Source organism: Canis lupus, chromosome 25 (assembly GCF_011100685.1).
Source record: "Canis lupus familiaris isolate Mischka breed German Shepherd chromosome 25, alternate assembly UU_Cfam_GSD_1.0, whole genome shotgun sequence".
Lineage (NCBI taxonomy): Eukaryota > Metazoa > Chordata > Mammalia > Carnivora > Canidae > Canis > Canis lupus.
Window position 1 is genome coordinate 45,329,502 of NC_049246.1, and position 17,971 is coordinate 45,347,472.

The 17,971-nt window shown below is 39.1% G+C and overlaps 2 protein-coding genes across 2 annotated transcripts; both read left to right on the forward strand.

Moving 5' to 3' along the window:
- Positions 1 to 2,004: 2,004 nt before the first annotated feature.
- Positions 2,005 to 2,976, forward strand: LOC119877525 (UDP-glucuronosyltransferase 1A9-like). Its single transcript, XM_038573090.1, has one exon. It carries the CDS (start codon positions 2,098 to 2,100, stop codon positions 2,974 to 2,976), a length of 879 nt encoding a protein of 292 aa, XP_038429018.1. The 5' UTR covers positions 2,005 to 2,097.
- An 8,760-nt stretch (positions 2,977 to 11,736) lies between these two features.
- On the forward strand, positions 11,737 to 12,668 carry LOC119877513 (UDP-glucuronosyltransferase 1A9-like). Its single transcript, XM_038573031.1, is given in 2 exon segments — positions 11,737 to 12,313; positions 12,316 to 12,668. Coding segments are annotated over 2 exon segments (876 nt in total). The 5' UTR covers positions 11,737 to 11,790.
- The last annotated feature ends 5,303 nt before the right edge of the window (positions 12,669 to 17,971 follow it).

The window sequence follows — 17,971 nt, forward strand, 5'->3', positions numbered from 1 at the left end:
CTACTTTTTGTATATTATTATTATATATCTTTATATACCATATACATGGTATATATATGTGTGTATATATATATTTTTCTAAACCATATAATCATTTCTATAGGCATGATATATTTATATGGTGAATTGCCTTGACTGATTTTCTATTGATAAAACAACTTTGTATTCCTGGGATAAAATATATTTTATATAAGTTTATATTATTTAATTTGGTTTGCTAAATTTTGTGTCAAATTTTTGATTTATATTTATGAGGAGTACTGGTCTTTACATTTTTCTTTTTTTGATGTCTTTATCTAGTTTTAGTATGTGGCAATGCTGGTCTCATAGACAAACTCAGTGGCCTCCTAGAAAGATTAGGAAGTTCTCTTTGCTTCTGTTCTCTAGAATATATTATTTCTCTTTTCAGGATATATTCTGAATAATAATTTATTTCTTCCTCCAATGTTTGGTACCTTGTATCAATGAAGCCATCTGAGTTTGAAATTCTATTTGTAGGAACGTTTGGATTCAAAGTTAATTCAACTTAAAATATACAAATTATTTTTACTCAATTTATGTAATATTTCTCCGTTAAACTAATAGTTTGCATCTTTGGGGAATTTGTCCATTTCATCTAACTTGTAGATATACTGACATAAATTTGTTCTTGGTATTCTTTCTTATTATCCTTTTAACATCTGTGGAATATGTAGTGATGCCAACTCTCTTATTCCTGATATTGATAATTTTTTCTTCTCTTTTTTTTTTTCTGATCAGTTTGGATAGAGCTTCATCAGGTTAATTCATCTTCTCAAAGAACCAGCTTTTGGGTTCATTGATTTTCTGCTATTTTATATCTTATTGATATCTATTATGAAGTAAGCCATCCAGAAAGATTGATCATGTGCCTTCATTTTTGTTTTTTAGACATTCATCTGAAAGTCCATCAGTCCCTGATATAAATGGTGACTAAGCAAATATTATTATTTGTCTAGTATTAGTTTGGGCAACTCAGAAGAAGCCATGTTGGCCCCTAACAAAGATTATGCCCCCAGGTTGGCTTTAGAATCCCTCAGTAAATGTTTCTCAGGGTCTTATCTGACATACACCACTTAAGCCACCCATAATTGCACTCACACAGTGCAATCCAGTCCAGTGGAACAAAAAGTTTTGTGTGCTTTCCATGTGTGAGGCATAGCATGGGTCCTGTAGAAGGAAAGTGCAAATATGAAGAAGATATACCCTCTGGCGTCAACAAGCGCTCAGTAGAGTTTGGGAGACAGATACAAAGATTCCTGCAGGTGGGTAGCAGGCCAAATTAGGTCAGCCTTCAGCAGAGAGGTCTAGACAGAGGAATGCAGAGCCCAGAGGAAAGAGAGAGGATGCCTAGCAGAGTGCTTCTGGCAAGCTTCAGGCAAGTGACCACCCACTGCATGTGATGTGTGTAGGGAAAATGACTGAATATAGAGGACAGTCCTATTCCATCTATCAATTCCTAGAATGGTCCATGGAGGCAGGATTTGGCACTCTTAACCTTTTGTAGCCCACAAAGGGTTTGGAAGTGGAAAAACCGGTGGCAATGCCAGGCTTTTTAGAGGCTCTTGTGAATACAGTTCCATTGTCCATGAGGACACTAGTGGTAAGTGACTTCATGTCCTCCTTGGAAACTGGGATGCCAATCTCTTTCTGGGCAAAATTGTCTTATGTATCCTGAAGATAACCCAAGCTTTCCTTGGAAAAAATTGGAAAAAATCACTTTAATTGATATTTACTTTCCTTTTTATCACTCTGAGTCCTCAAAACATTGCCTAATAATTCTGTTTCCAAAAGAGCATCGACATGCCATACAGTGCATGATCTTTGTCCAAGGCAAAGATCAAATGGTACTGCTGTCTGGAAAATTTACAAGCATGTTTGTCAGCAAATGCTACCCATTCATTATCGTTCTTAGGAGTGCATCACTGGCAATGAGTGTAGTTTTTTTTTTTTTCATGACTGTGTAAATACACTCCCTCTGCTGGGGCGGGCTTTGTGCCTATACTTCTTCCACGGACTGACTCTATTACACCAGCTCAGAACCCAAGCAACTGGATTGCCCTGGGCTGCAGTTTTCCAATGGCTGCCACAATTTTGACCGGCTTTCCTCTGTTGTGTGTGTGTCTCCTGCTGACATCTGGCTTTGCTGAGGCAGGCAAGCTGCTGGTAGTACCCATGGATGGGAGCCACTGGTTTACCATGCGTTTGGTTGTGGAGCAACTCATCCAAAGAGGGCATGAGTTGGTTTTAATCATACCAGAGGTGAGTTGGCAACTGGGAAAATCCTCCAATTTTACGGTGAAGACTTATTCCACAACTTACAATCTGGAGGAGTTGAATCAGATGTTCAAGAATTTCTCTTATTCTCAGTGGAAAACTCAGCAGCAAAGCTCACTTTTTTTGGTCTTAAGTCCATTAAAAGACAGTCTTGAACACCTTTTTTTACATTGTAAGAATTTGTTTAGTGATCCAAAATTAGTAGAATACATAAAGGAGAGTTCTTTTGATGCAGTGTTTCTGGATCCTTTTGATGTGTGTGGCTTAATTGTAGCCAAGTATTTTTCACTCCCATCCGTGGGCTTCACAAGGAGATTGTATTGCCATTATCTTGAAGAAGCCACACAGTGCCCCAGTTCTCCTTCTTATGTTCCTAGACCTTTCTCCATATTGTCAGATGTCATGAGTTTCAGAGAGAGAGTGAGGAATCACATCTTCCACCTGGAGGAACATTTATTTTGCCACTATTTTTTAAAAACTGCTTTGGAAGTTGCATCTGAGATCCTCCAAAAGGCTGTCACACCTTATGATCTCTATAGCCATATGTCGATTTGGCTGTTAAGAACTGACTTTGTTTTTGACTATCCCAAACCTGTGATGCCCAACATGGTCTTCATTGGAGGCATCAACTGCCAGGAGGGAAAGCCATTGCCAAAGGTAAGTTACCTCTTTTTTGCCTAGTAAGAATAACCTGGTTTTGGACACACACACACACACACACACACACACAAAAGGAAAAGAAAAAAAAGATTCCTACTAAACTCCAGATTTGACATTTACATTTCCCACATTTGGAAATTTTTCCTGGTAGAAAGAATTCTTTTTGTGCCAATTCATTGATTCGTGCTGTAGCAAATTATAAAGCTGCTCTGTTTGATACGTATATGTACACAATTGATATAATCGTATATAATTTCTAGGCTGGTTTTGTAGTACTATCCTTTGGAAACTACTGAAAAACACACTAAAACTGAAATTTCACTTTTTAAAATAACTAATGCCATCCTTTGAGGAAAAGGCCCTTAGAAGTTTCGTATGGTAGTTCTCCCATTTTTCTGAAATTATTTTTTCTATATGCATATATCTAATGTATATTCTCTCACATGTTTTATTAAAATAAAATCTAGTAATGGATTGGACTTAATGTTCTTTACCTTGCTTTTTTCATTTACTAATAAATAATGAATATCTTTATAGTCAATCCATAAAAATCTGTGGCCTTTTTTTTTTCAGATTTTATTTATTTACTTGAGTCAGAGAGAGAGAGAGAGAGAGAGAGAGAGAGAGAGAGAGAGAATAAGTACCAGGAGAGGGCAGCAGAAGGAGAGGGTGAAGCAGGCTCCTTGCTGAGCAGAAAGCCCAATGCAGGGCTACATCCCAGGACCCTGGGATTATGACCTGAGCCCAAGGCATAAAATTAACTGACCCAGAGATCCAGGCCCCCGTCACATTCTTTATAATAGTTGCATAAAATTCTTTACTTGGATGCACCATAGTTCTTTCAACTAAGCCATAGTGATAGATTTTTAAAGCTTTATCCCACTGTGTGCTTTATAAGCAAGACTTCACTAAATCTACTTAAATAATTGCTTTAGATTCTCACATTTCCACATTCTTGCTCTTCTCTCTGTAGGCTGAATGTCCTTGGGAGTAGGGGTTGTTTGGCCAAATGCATGCCCATGTTACCTTTTAAGTTAATTCAACAAGTTGCTTTCAAAAGATCAAACAATCTGGATGTTTCTGATTAGGGTAGGTCTCAGGTATTTTTATCATATCATTTTTGAAATGATAGTGTAGAAGTGAAGCACAGCCATTAGTGTTTTCTTACACGCAGATGCTCAGGACAGATGATTTAGTTGGCTCAGACACATCGTCCCCTATCTGCAGGCTCAATTCACTTGCCTGAAATAGCATTTGGACCTTCAACTGCTCTGCCCTTCGCTGGCTCCTCCTTCAGCTTTCCCCACACCTGGGACATGTGTGTTTAGCTCTGAGAGGAAGAGCACCAGCTTCTCCTACAGGACACTCACATCATCAAGGTTGGAGGCATTGAGCACAACTGCAGGGTCTAGTCCCTTCTCATGGGTTTTAGCTCATCCTTGTGGGTCCCAGCTTGTCCTTGCTCTCCCCCACTTCACACCCACCCATGCTTTCTGAAGACACACCTTGCTGTCCTTAAGCTCCAGCATCACACTGTTTCTAGAAATTGTGCAATCAGCTCCCACATAGTGTTGGATCAAATCCCTGTAACACGTCCTTGACTAAGGACACCTGGATGGCTCAGCAGTTGAGTGTCGGCCTTCAGCTCAGGATGTGATTTCGGGGTCCTGGGATTGAGTCCCACAGTGGGCATCCTGCACGGAGCCTGATTCTCCCTCTGCCTCTGTGTGTGTGTGTGTGTGTGTGTGTGTGTCTCATGAATAAATAAATAAAATCTTAACGAAAAAAACCCCCAAATCCTTGAGTACATGAATCTTTGGTGGCCTCATGTCTCTGATTGAACCCTGAATAGTAAATGATGGGCTGTGGGAGCGTGATGCCTCGTACACTTTGTGACCTGAAATACTAAGTAGATGGAAGTATCATTACCACATGGAAAGCCTAGAAGAGAAGGTGAGCTTCTGGAGGGAATTCAAGAGTTGTGTTTCAGATATATGAAATTTTAGAAGCTAGTAAGTTGGGATCCGAATGCCATTAGAATCCATTCTGTACTGTCAGAGTAAATAAATCAGGACCAGGGAGCAGCCGTTGAGTCGTTTTTATAAGAAAGAGCTTCCTCACAGTCTGGGATGTCTACAGATTGAACAGGTTGTCTCCAGGACAGGTTGAAGAGTGGGTGTGTTTGTTCGGTTTGCTCATTCTGACATTCAACCATCACTCCTTTATCTCTTTGAGCTTGTATTTCTATTCCACAATGCCATAGGTTTTTAACCTGCTTTTATGCCTGAATCTTTCATTGATCATCCTGTTGTGTGTGTGTGTATACATACATATGCAAACATTGAAAATATTTCTTCCTGTTCCAGTTTTGGTAGTTTGTGGTTTTCCAGAAATGCGTCCATTTTTTTTCTAGATTGCCTAATTTATTGGCATATAGCTGATCATAATACGTTTTTAAAATTGTATTTCCTTGGTATTGGTTGTGATCTCTCCTTTTTCATTTGTGATTTTATTAATTAGAGTCTTTTCGCTTTTGTTTTTAAGAAGGCTGGCTAATAGTTTATCTATCTTAGTAATTCTTTCAAAGAACCAACTCCTGGTTTTGTTGATCTGTTCTATAGTTCTTCTGGTCTCTATTTCATTGAGTTCTGCTTGAATCTTTATTAACTCTCTTCTTCTGCTTGGTGTAGGTTTTATTTGCTGTTCTTTCTCCAGTTCCTTTAGGTGCAAGGTTAGCTTGTGTATTTGAGTTTTTTCCAATTTTTTGAGGGATGCTTGTATTGCAATGTATTTCCCTCTTAGGACTGCTTTTGCTGTATCCCAAAGATTTTGAATGGTTGTATCTTCATTCTCATTAGTTTCCATGAATCTTTTTAACTCTTCTCTAATTTCCTGGTTGACCTTTTCATCTTTTAGCAGGATGCTCTTTAACCTCCACATGTTTGAGTTTCTTCCAAATTCCTTCTTGTGATTGAGTTCAAGTTTCAAAGCATTGTGGTCTGAAAATATGCAGGGGACAATCCCAATCTTTTGGTATCGGTTGAGACCTGATTTGTGACCCAGTATGTGGTCTATTCTGGAGAAAGTTCCATGTGCACTTGAGAAGAATGTGTATTCAGTTGTGTTTGGATGTAAAGTTCTGTAAATATCTGTGAAATCCATCTGGTCCAGTGTATTATTTAAAGCTCTTGTTTCTTTGGAGATGTTGTGCTTAGAAAATCTGTCATTTGCAGAAAGTGCAGTGCTGAGGTCTCCCAGTGTTAGTGTATTATTATCTAAGTATGTCCGTACTTTGGTTATTAATTGATTGATATACTTGGCAGCTCCCACATTAGGGGCATAAATATTCATGATTGTTAGGTCCTCTTGTTGGATAGATCCTTTAAGTATGATATAGTGTCCCTCTTCATCTCTTACTACAGTCTTTGGGATAAACTTTAATTTATCTGATATGAGGATTGCTACCCCTGCTTTCTTTGAGGACAATTTGAATGGTAAATGGTTCTTTAACCTTTCATTTTCAGGCTGTAGGTGTCCTTAGATCTAAAATGAGTCTCTTGTAAACAGCAAATAGATGGGTCTTGCTTTTTTATCCAGTCTGAACCCCTGTGTCTTTTGATGGGATCATCAAGCCCATTCACGTTCAGAGTTACTATTGAAAGATATGAATTTAGTGTCATCATAATACCTATTCAGTCTCTGTTTTTGTGGGTTATTTCTTTGGGCTTCCTCTTTCTTTTACAGAGTCCCCTTAATATTTCTTGCAGAGCTGGTTTGGTGGTCACATATTCTTTCAGTTTCTGCCTATCTTGGAAGCTCTTTATCTCTCCTATTCTGAATGAGAGCCTTGCTGGATAGAGTATTCTTGGCTGCATGTTCTTCTCATCTAGGACCCTGAATATATCCTGCCAGCCATTTTTGGCCTGCCAGGTCTCTGTGGAGAGGTCTGCTGTTAATCTAATATTTCTCCCCATGTAAGTTAGGGATTTCTTGTCTCTTGCTGCTTTAAGGATCTTCTCTTTATCTTTGGAATTTGCAAGTTTCACTATTAAATGTCAAGCTGTTGAACGGTTCTTATTGATTTTAGGGGGGGACCTCTCTATCTCCTGGATCTGAATGTCTGCTTCCCTCCCCAAATTAGGGAAGTTCTCAGCTATGATTTGTTCAAATATGCTTTTTGGTCCTCTGTCCCTCTCTGCACCCTCTGGAACCCCAATTTAAACAGATTTTTCCTTCTGAAGCTGTCATTTATTTCCCTTAACCTTTCCTCATGGTCTTTTGTTTTTCTCTTTTTTCCTCAGCTTCCTTCCTTGCCATCAACTTGTCTTCTATGTCACTCACTCTTTCTTCTATCTCATTAACCCTCGTCATTAGGACATCCAGTTTGGATTGCATCTCATGTAGTTGATTTTTAATTTTGGCCTGATTAGATCTACATTCCGCACTCATGAAGTCTCTTGAATCCTTTATGCTTTTTTCCAGAGCCACCAGTAGCTTTATAATTGTGCTTTGGAATTGGCTTTCTGACATTGAATTGTAATCCAAAATCTGTAACTCTGTGGCAGAGAGGACTGTTTCTGATTCTTACTTTTGTAGTGAGTTCTTCTTTCTCATCATTTTGCTCAGTGCACAGTGGCTAAAAACAAGTTGTACTGGAAAAAGGAAGAAAAAAAAGAAAAAAAAAAAAAGGAGAGGTACCCTTTGGTTCTATATACTGTAATTCCCTCGACTTCCCTGGAACTTTCCAGTGCTTCTCAGTCAAGAACTTGCTCTTCCCCTGTCCTTCCAACTGGTCTTCTGGGGGAGGGGCCTGCTGTGCTGAAGCTCAGGTGTGTGCACCTGAGGGAGCTGCCCGGCCCCCTGCCAGGTGCACGGCTCAGTGGGGAGCTGTTTACCCCATGAGGCCCCTGTCCCCGGGCAGCCCACTCTGTCCCAGGCACAGGGTGACACCAGGAGGAACAACACCACTGGAGGCGGCCAGATCTCCAGCCCTGGAGTCAGCTCCTGCAGTGACTCCCACAGTCTCCCAGTCCACAAGGGCCTGGATGCTCCAGGGGGCAGGGGGCGCTGACCTGCACAGCTCGGGGGCCATCCGGCAGCAGGAGCATCCTGACTGTCCTGTGCCCTCCCTGCCTCTGCCTGTGCCAAGGGCAGCGCAGGGTCCAGGGCTGTGTCCCCCGGTGCCCTGGGCTCCGGGCCCTGTGCTGCTGGGATCCTACTGCCGGCTGGCTGGCCCCTTCCACAGGGAGCCACCCCCTGAGCTGCTCCCGAGGCTCCACCGGGTGCGCACTCCAGGCCTTTACAGAGCCAGCCCGCGTGGTGCAGCAATCTAACCAGGGTGCCCCTCCTCTTTAGTGACCCCAGGTACCTGGAGGCCCCAATGCCCCTCCTGCGGTTCTGCCCGGGTTCCCTGCTAAGCACCTTTCTGTCGGGGAAGAATCCGGTGCGGATTTTTAAAGTTCCCGCTTCTCCGGGGCAGGGCTCTCCTGCCCTGAGGCTGTCCCTGCCCCTCTTAGCCTGGCTTTTTGGGGAGGCCCTCCCCCACTTGATTCTTTTTTTATCCCCCCCACCACCACCTTCCTACCTTGTTAGAAGCAAAACCTCTTCTCTCTGTAGCGTTCCAGCTATTCTCTCTTTTAAATCTCAGGCCGAATTCATAGGTTTTCAGGATGATTTGAAGTTATCTGGGTAAGTTGGTGGGGACAGGTGACATGGGAACCCTACTCTTCTGCCATCTTGCCTCACCCCACCCCCCGGGGGGGTTTTATCTTCTGATATATCACCCCAGATTCACATCTCCAGCCTCCTATTTTGCAAAAAGTGGTCACTTTTCTATTTGTAGAGTTGCAGCTATTCTTTTCTTAGATCCGTGGTTGAGTTTGTGGGAGTTCAGGATGATTTAGTACTCTCTAGCTGAATTCCTGGGAGCAGATGAAACTAAGGCCTCCTTCTCATCTGTCTTCTTGGACCCTCTCTTGATTGTTTTTTTTATAAATGTGTACTTATTTAATTATTTTAGAGAGAGAAATAGAGAACATTAGCAATCAGGGGGGAAGCGTGGGGCAGAAAGAAGAAAGAGCATCCTGAAGCAGACTCCCCATGATGAGCACAGAGCCTGACTTGGGGCTCCATCCCAGGACACTGAGATCAGGACTTGGGCTGAGATCAAGAGCTGATTGCTTAACCAACTGAGCCACCAGATGCCCCTGAAATATGATTGATTATTGAGTATTTATCTTGTATCCTGCAACAATGCTAAACTTATTTGTTCTAGGATATTTTGTAGATTCCCTTGGAATTTCTACAGAGATGATTATGTTGTCTGTGGAGAAGGCAGTTAGAGTTTTCTTTCCAAAGTGGGAGGCCTTTTATTTTCTTGACTGACTGCACTGGTTAGAATCTTCAGAACAATAGTAGAAGTGGTAGGATGGTCATCCTTGACTTGTATGTGATTAGGAGTAAGCATTCAGTCATTCATCGTTAAGTGCGTTGTTAGTTATGGATTTTTCCACAGATGCTCTTTATTAGGTATAGTACTTTCTCTTCTGATCCTAGTTTTCTGACAATTTTTATCAGGAATGGATGTTAGCTTTTGTCAAATACCTTTTCAATGCCTATGGAAATGATTATAAGCCATATAATCATTTTTCATAAGGATGATTTATTTATATGATGAATTACCTTGATTGATTTCTAGTGATAAAGAGCCTTGTGTTTCTGAGATAAGACCCACTACTTTTTGTATATTATTATTATATATCTTTATATACCATATACATGGTATATATATGTGTGTATATATATATTTTTCTAAAACCATATAATCATTTCTATAGGCATGATATATTTATATGGTGAATTGCCTTGACTGATTTTCTATTGATAAAACAACTTTGTATTCCTGGATAAAATATATTTTATATAAGTTATATTATTTTAATTTGGTTTGCTAATTTTGTGTCAAATTTTTGATTTATATTTATGAGGAGTACTGGTCTTTACATTTTTCTTTTTTTGATGTCTTTATCTAGTTTTAGTATGTGGCAATGCTGGTCTCATAGACAAACTCAGTGGCCTCCTAGAAAGATTAGGAAGTTCTCTTTGCTTCTGTTCTCTAGAATATATTATTTCTCTTTTCAGGATATATTCTGAATAATAATTTATTTCTTCCTCCAATGTTTGGTACCTTGTATTCAATGAAGCCATCTGAGTTTGAAATTCTATTTGTAGGAACGTTTGGATTCAAAGTTAATTCAACTTAAAATATACAAATTATTTTTACTCAATTTATGTAATATTTCTCCGTTTAAACTAATAGTTTGCATCTTTGGGGGAATTTGTCCATTTCATCTAACTTGTAGATATACTGACATAAATTTGTTCTTGGTATTCTTTCTTATTATCCTTTTAACATATGTGGAATATGTAGTGATGCCAACTCTCTCATTCCTGATATTGATAATTTTTTCTTCTCTTTTTTTTTTTTCTGATCAGTTTGGCTAGAGCTTCATCAGGTTAATTCATCTTCTCAAAGAACCAGCGTTGGGGTTCATTGATTTTCTGCTATTTTATATCTTATTGATATCTATTCTGAAGTAAGCCATCCAGAAAGATTGATCATGTGCCTTCATTTTTGTTTTTTTAGACATTCATCTGAAAGTCCATCAGTCCCTGATATAAATGGTGACTAAGCAAATATTATATTTGTCTAGTAGTAGTTTGGCAACTCAGAGAAGCCATGTTGGCCCCTAACAAAGATATGCCCCCAGGTTGGCTTTAGAATCCCTCAGTAAATGTTTCTCAGGGTCTTATCTGACATGCACCACTAAGCCACCCATAATTGCACTCACACAGTGCAATCCAGTCCAGTGGAACAAAAAGTCCTTGTGTGCTTTCCATGTGTGAGGCAATAGATGGGTCCTGTAGAAGGAAAGTGCAACTACTGAAGAAGATATACCCTCTGGCTGTCAACAGTGCTCAGTAGAGTTTGGGAGACAGATACAAAGATTCCTGCAGGTGGGGTAGCAGGCCAAATTAGGTCAGCCTTCAGCAGAGAGGTCTAGACAGAGGAATGCAGAAGCCCAGAGGAAGGAAAGAGAGAGGATGCCTAGCAGATGCTTCTGGCAAGCTTCAGGCAAGTGACCACCCCACTGCATGTGATGTGTGTAGGGAAAGTGACTGAATATAGAGGACAGTCCTATTCCATCTATCAATTCCTAGAATGGTCCATGGAGGCAGGATTTGGCACTCTTAACCTTTTGTAGCCCACAAGGGTTTGGAAGTGGAAAAACCGGTGGCAATGCCAGGCTTTTTAGAGGCTCTTGTGAATACAGTTCCATGTCCATGAGGACGCTAGTGGTAAGTGACTTCATGTCCTCCTTGGAAACTGGGATGCCAATCTCTTTCTGGGCAAAATTGTCTTATGTATCCTGAAGATAACCCAAGTTTTCCTTGGAAAAAATTGGAAAAAATCACTTTAATTGATATTTACTTTCCTTTTTATCACTCTGAGTCCTCAAAACATTGCCTAATAATTCTGTTTCCAAAAGAGCATCGACATGCCATACAGTGCATGATCTTTGTCCAAGGCAAAGATCAAATGGTACTGCTGTCTGGAAAATTTAGAAGCATGTTTGTCAGCAAATGCTACCCATTCATTATCGTTCTTAGGAGGGCATCACTGGCAATGAGTGTAGTTTTTTTTTTTTTTCATGACTGTGTAAATACACTCCCTCCGCTGGGGCGGGCTTTGTGCCTGTACTTCTTCCACGGACTGCCTCTATTACACCAGCTCAGAACCCAAGCAGCTGGATTGCCCTGGACTGCAGGTTTCCAATGGCTGCCACAATTTTGACTGGCTTTCCTCTGTTGTGTGTGTGTCTCCTGCTGACATCTGGCTTTGCTGAGGCAGGCAAGCTGCTGGTAGTACCCATGGATGGGAGCCACTGGTTTACCATGCGTTTGGTTGTGGAGCAACTCATCCAAAGAGGGCATGAGTTGGTTTTAATCATACCAGAGGTGAGTTGGCAACTGGGAAAATCCTCCAATTTTACGGTGAAGACTTATTCCACAACTTACAATCTGGAGGAGTTGAATCAGATGTTCAAGAATTTCTCTTATTCTCAGTGGAAAACTCAGCAGCAAAGCTCACTTTTTTTGGTCTTAAGTCCATTAAAAGACAGTCTTGAACACCTTTTTTTACATTGTAAGAATTTGTTTAGTGATCCAAAATTAGTAGAATACATAAAGGAGAGTTCTTTTGATGCAGTGTTTCTGGATCCTTTTGATGTGTGTGGCTTAATTGTAGCCAAGTATTTTTCACTCCCATCTGTGGTCTTCACCAGGGGATTATTTTGCCATTTTTTGAGGAAAGCACACAATGCCCCAGTCCCCTTTCTTATGTTCCTAGACCTTTCTCCATGTTGTCAGATGCCATGAGTTTCAGAGAGAGAGTGAGGAATCACATCTTCCACCTGGAGGAACATTTATTTTGCCACTATTTTTTAAAAACTCCTTTAGAAGTTGCATCTGAGATTCTCCAAACAGCTGTCACGCCTTATGATCTCTATAGCCATACGTCAATTTGGTTGTTAAGAGCTGACTTTGTTTTGGACTATCCCAAACCTGTGATGCCCAACATGGTCTTCATTGGAGGCATCAACTGCCAGGAGGGAAAGACATTGCCAAAGGTAAGTTACCTCTTCTTTGTGTAGTAAGAATAATCTGGCTTTGGACATTAGAAAAAAATAAGATTCCCACTGAACTCCAGATTTGACATTTACACTCCTGAACCCCAGATTTGACATTTGCATTTGGAGATTTTTTTTCCTGGTTGAAAGAATTCTTTTGTGCCAATTCATTGATTCATGCATTAGCAAAGTATAAAGCTGCCCTCTTTGACATGTATTTGTATACAATTGATATAATTGTATATAATTTCTAGGGTGCATTTTGTAGTACTATCCTTTGGCAACTACTGAAAAACACACTAAGAATTGAAATTTCAGTTTTTTAAAAAGAGATCTAATGTCATAGATTTTGCCATACAGGAATAATCCTTTTTTTTTTTTTTTAAAGATTTTATTTATTTATTTTTATTTATTTATTTATTTATTTATTTATTTATTTATTTATTCATGAGAGACAGAGAGAGTGAGAGGCAGAGACATAGGCAGAGGGAGAAACAGGTTCAGTGCAGGGAGTCCAATATTGGACTCGATCCTGAGACTCTGTGATCAGGCCCTGAGCCAAAGGCAGATAGTCAACTGCTGAGTACCCAGTTGTCCCATATAGGAATAATCGTATTGCCTTATAGAATTGCCCTTAGATATTTTGTATGGTATTTCTCCCATTTTTCTGAAATTATTTTATGTATATGCATATTTAATGTAAATTGTCACACCTATTTTATTAAAATAAAATCTATAATGGATTGTACCTATTGTTCTTTACCTTGGTTTCTTCACTAACTAATAAATTATGAACATCTTTACAGTCAATCCATAAAAATCTGTTGCATCCCTTTTTTAAAAGATTTAATTTATTCATTTGAGACAGAGAGAGAGAGAGAGAGCACAAGGAGGGGACAGCAGAGGGAAAAATAGAAGCAGTCTCCTTGCTGAGCAGGGATCCCAATGCAGGCCTACATCTCAGGACCCCGGGATCATGACTTGAGCCCAAGGCAGAGAGTTAACTGACTGAGACACCCAGGTGCCCCTGTTGCATTCTTTTAATAGTTACATAAAATTCTTTACTTTGGATACACCATGGTTCATTCAACTCATCCATACCGATAGATTTTTAATTTTTCCCCACTGTGTCCTTTATAAGCAAGACTATACTACACATTTTTAAATAATTTGTTTGCATTCTCACATTTCAACAGTCTTGCTGTTCTGTCTGTATAGGCTGCATATCCTTAGGAGTAGGGGTTGTTGGGCCAAATGGTACACCCATATTATCTTATAACCAATTCAACAAATTGCTTTCAAAAGATTGAACAATCTGACACTTTGGTCAACAGTACATGAGAGCTCTAGTTTTTCCATATCCTCTCCAGCTTCAAATGTTGTCAGACTTCTAAAACTCTTTTAACCAAAAAAAAAAAAAACAAACAAAAAAACAAAAAAAAAAAAAGAAGAAAGAAAGAAAGAAAAAAAATATTCTACATAGATAAATTGGCCATTTGATTTCATCTTTTGGGAATTATGTATTCACCTTCTTTAGTCCTTTTTCTAGGGCCATTTGTCTTTTTTAGAGAAATGAGTGTAAGTCTTTTGAGTAGTAGGACTACTAATATTAACACTTTTTATGTACTGCAAATATTTTTTGACTATTCTTTATCTTCTGTCATATAGAGTTTTCATTTTTGGTTGGCGAAACTTGTTACCGTTTTTCCTGGTGATTTCTGGATTTCACCTTGTTTAGGTCTTTCCAAGCCTGAGATATATAAACACTTTTTCCATACTATGTCTTAGTATTTTTAATTCCTCCAGGGTTAATACATTTTTTACAGTGAAGAATTTATATGGTACAAGGATCCAACATCATGTAATGAAGAAACCATTCTTTATCTGTTGAAATGCATCTTTATCATATTTTAAATTTCCAGATTTATTTACTCTTTTGAACTCTATTTGTGAACTCTCAGTTTTGTTCCATCGATTTATTTATTTACTCATGTGCCAGTATCATATTTTTATTGTAGTAGCTCTATAGTCTGTTTTAATATGTCGTAAGGTAATGCTCATACTCACTGTTTTTCTAAATTTTTTGGTGATTCTTGTTTTTGACTCTCCTTCACAAAATTGTGAATTGTTTTATCTAGTTTTAAATAAAATAAAGCAATAGGGTTCTGATTATATGACAAAATGCTTTTATTAAATTGAGAGAGAATGACATCATTTTGCTTGGAACTTTTCCTATTTAGGATTGTAGTATTTCTCTTTATTTATTCAGATCTTACTTTATATGTATCAATAAACTTTTGCATTTTACTTTATATGCCTTTCACTTTTCTTGTAACATTTATTCCTAGGCATATTACTATTTTTGAAACTATTGTGAACAGGGCATTTTTCATTGCTATTTTGAAGTGATTATTAGTAATTAATGTATAGCTTTGGTTTTTGCACATTTATCTTCTATCTAGCCACATTCCTAATTTCTCTTCTTAGTTTCTAAGACTCTTAGGTATACAATATCATCTGCCAGTAATAATCCCTCCCCAAATTCATACATCTTATTTGCCTTATTGGAGCATGTCCTTCAGAAACATTGTTGAACAATTAGTTCAGAACAATTATTCAATAGTTCTTATTGAATAATGTTAAATAGTTGGTCCAGCCAGTTTGATTTGGGGTTCAATCACTGGGATTGACATGGTCTTGAAAAATTCAAGAGTAAGATTTCTGATGAGTACATTGCATCCAAATCCAAATTAAGAACCTGGTGGCATGTTTCAGTTAATTATTTTATTAGAGACTTACTGAAGGCTCAGTAAATTTTGCAAAAGTCATGTTTTCTCATATAGTGGGAACCTGATTTTTCCCTTTGAATTAAGTAGTGGCTAGAAATGGATCATGCCCTCAGTGAATCTGTGTTGTGGGCATGCTGTTTATGTAACTCAGACTACCCACAGCCTGAAGCATATCTGGGAAGGATAGCATTTTGTAAGGGGGCTCTGCTCACCTTGAAATGAGCAGAGCCACCAGAATCTTCACATAGCTGAAGAAACTGCACTCATACTAGGTACACGTGCCCATATATGAAACTAAGATAATGATGGGTTTATTTAGCATGACTGCAGTAAATGAGAACCAAGGTATCTGTTGGCTTGTAGGATGTATAGACTTTTATAAAACATGCCAGTGATATCAGGAAATTTGGAGGGGGGAGATAAGAATAATTAAACTCTTTCCATCATCCTTACATTAAAAGTGAATTTTAGTGTTGTAAGAGGGAACATGTTAGTTTGTGTAAATTAACAATGCTGCCTCAGAGATTGGCAAACCTTTTAAAGGGCAAATATTTTAGCCTTTGCAGGGTTATATATGATCTCTGTTTAATAACCTTTTTGTTTGTTGCTTTGTTTTTTATAGTTCTTTAAAATTGTAAGTTCCATTCTAGCTCATGAGCCATAAAAAAATAGTTGTTCAGATTTTCCCATCCCTTTGGAGATGGAGTACAAGTTTTCTGGGTTCCCCTAGGGGATGGTCAGTAATAAGATGCTGAGGGAGAAGAGGGATCTAGTAAGAAAAGGTAAGTTTAGGTATATGGTAATACAACACTCACCTAAAAAAAGCCACCACTGCTCTCTTTTTTGTCACTCTATTTAATTTGCATTTTCTAGAATTTTGCATAATGGAATTATGCAATATGGACTCTCTTGTTTGACATAGCTTTTTAGCAAAATTATTTTGAGATTCATCCTTGTTGTTTCATGTGTAGTAGTTCATTCCTATTTATTGTAGAGAAGCATTGTATTGTGGATAACGCGCACTTTATCCAGTCACATGTTGATAAGTCTTTGTGCTGTTCCCAGTTTTCTGTGGCTCAAATAAAGTGGCTCTGAATATTCGTATCCCATACAAATGGTTTTGGATGGAAGCATTCTGTGTCCTTTTATATGATGGTCCCTTAGGTGCGGCCATAAGAGGAGACACAGGAGAGGCTCAGGGAAACAAAGTTATATTACTCAAAGTCCTAGAGAAAGGGGCTGCCACGCAGGGCTACATGGGGAAGCACCAGGGTTGGTCAGGAGGCAGAAGCAGCAGGAGCCAGGACAGGGCCTGGGTCACTGACTTCATTGGTGTTTTCATGGAAAGGCAAGTCAGGGCAGGGCAAATGGCCTAGGACTGGCTAGTGTGAAGAACTCTGGGGGTTCTAAGCTATAGGGGTGTTCCCTGGTTGCCTGGTCCCTAGGCCTGGGATGATTAAGGCAGAGGAATATTGTCTCCTATGGCTCTGGATTGGTAGTTTGCATCTCAAAGGCTTACAGTGGGCTGGGCTTCTTGGGATCTCTAAGAATCAGGGCTGGGGAAGCATGTGTGTGTGTTGGTGTCCCCAGTCAGAAGGTTTTGTAAGATGTCAGAACTTCACCAGAAAATGAAAAGTATCAGCCACTCAGGAAGTGTACTTTCTTTCTCCGGGGTGAATACCTAGGAATGGGAAGCCTTGGGCTGTTATGGCAGGTGTAGGTTTCTAAGAAACTGCTGATCCACTGTAGGGTCTCACCAGCAGCAAATGAGTGCCCAGCCCTTCCAGAGAGTCACTAACAATGGGTGTGGTCTCTCTTTCACATTTCAGCCATTCTAAGATGTGTGCAAAAAATTGTAGCTATAACTGACATCTCTATTGAACAATGAGTGAAGCACCTTTCCATGTGCCTGTTTCCCATCTCTATGTCTTGTGGTGAAATGTCTGTTCAAATCTTTGTGTATATAAAAAATGTTTCCCTATTCATGAGATTCAAGAGTCTTAATAGATTCAGTACATAAGTTCTTAATCAGGTATATGCTGTACAAATATTCCCTCCCAGTCTGTGATCTGTATTTGTCTTTTTCTTTCTCTTTCTTTCTTTCTTTTTTCTTCTTTCTTGTCTTTCTTTCTTTCTTTTTTTTTTCTTTTCTTCGTCTTTCTCTTTCTTTTCTTTCCTTTCTCTCTTTCATTCTCTTTCTTTTCTCCTTTTAAAGATTTTATTTCTTTATTTTAGAGAAAGAAAGAGAGAGTGTGTGTGAGTGTGGAGGAGAAGCGAGGGGGAGGGACAAGCAAAGGGGAGAGGATCTCAGGGACTCCCTGCTGAGCATGGTGCTGGTCTTGGGACTCCTCACCACCCTGTTTTCATGATCTGAGCTTATACCACGAGTTGGCTGCTTACCTAAGTGAGCCTTTATTTAGTTGCCCTGGATTCTCCTTTTAAAAATAAATTTTAATTTAGAACAGACTTAGATTTACAGAATATTGTAAAATGCAGTTGGAATATTCCATATACTATGTACCTACCTTCCCTTATAGT

Bases quoted from the DNA above. Each gene is read 5' to 3' on its own strand.
- LOC119877525 (XM_038573090.1), top strand. From the start codon at position 2,098: ATGGCTGCCACAATTTTGACCGGCTTTCCTCTGTTGTGTGTGTGTCTC.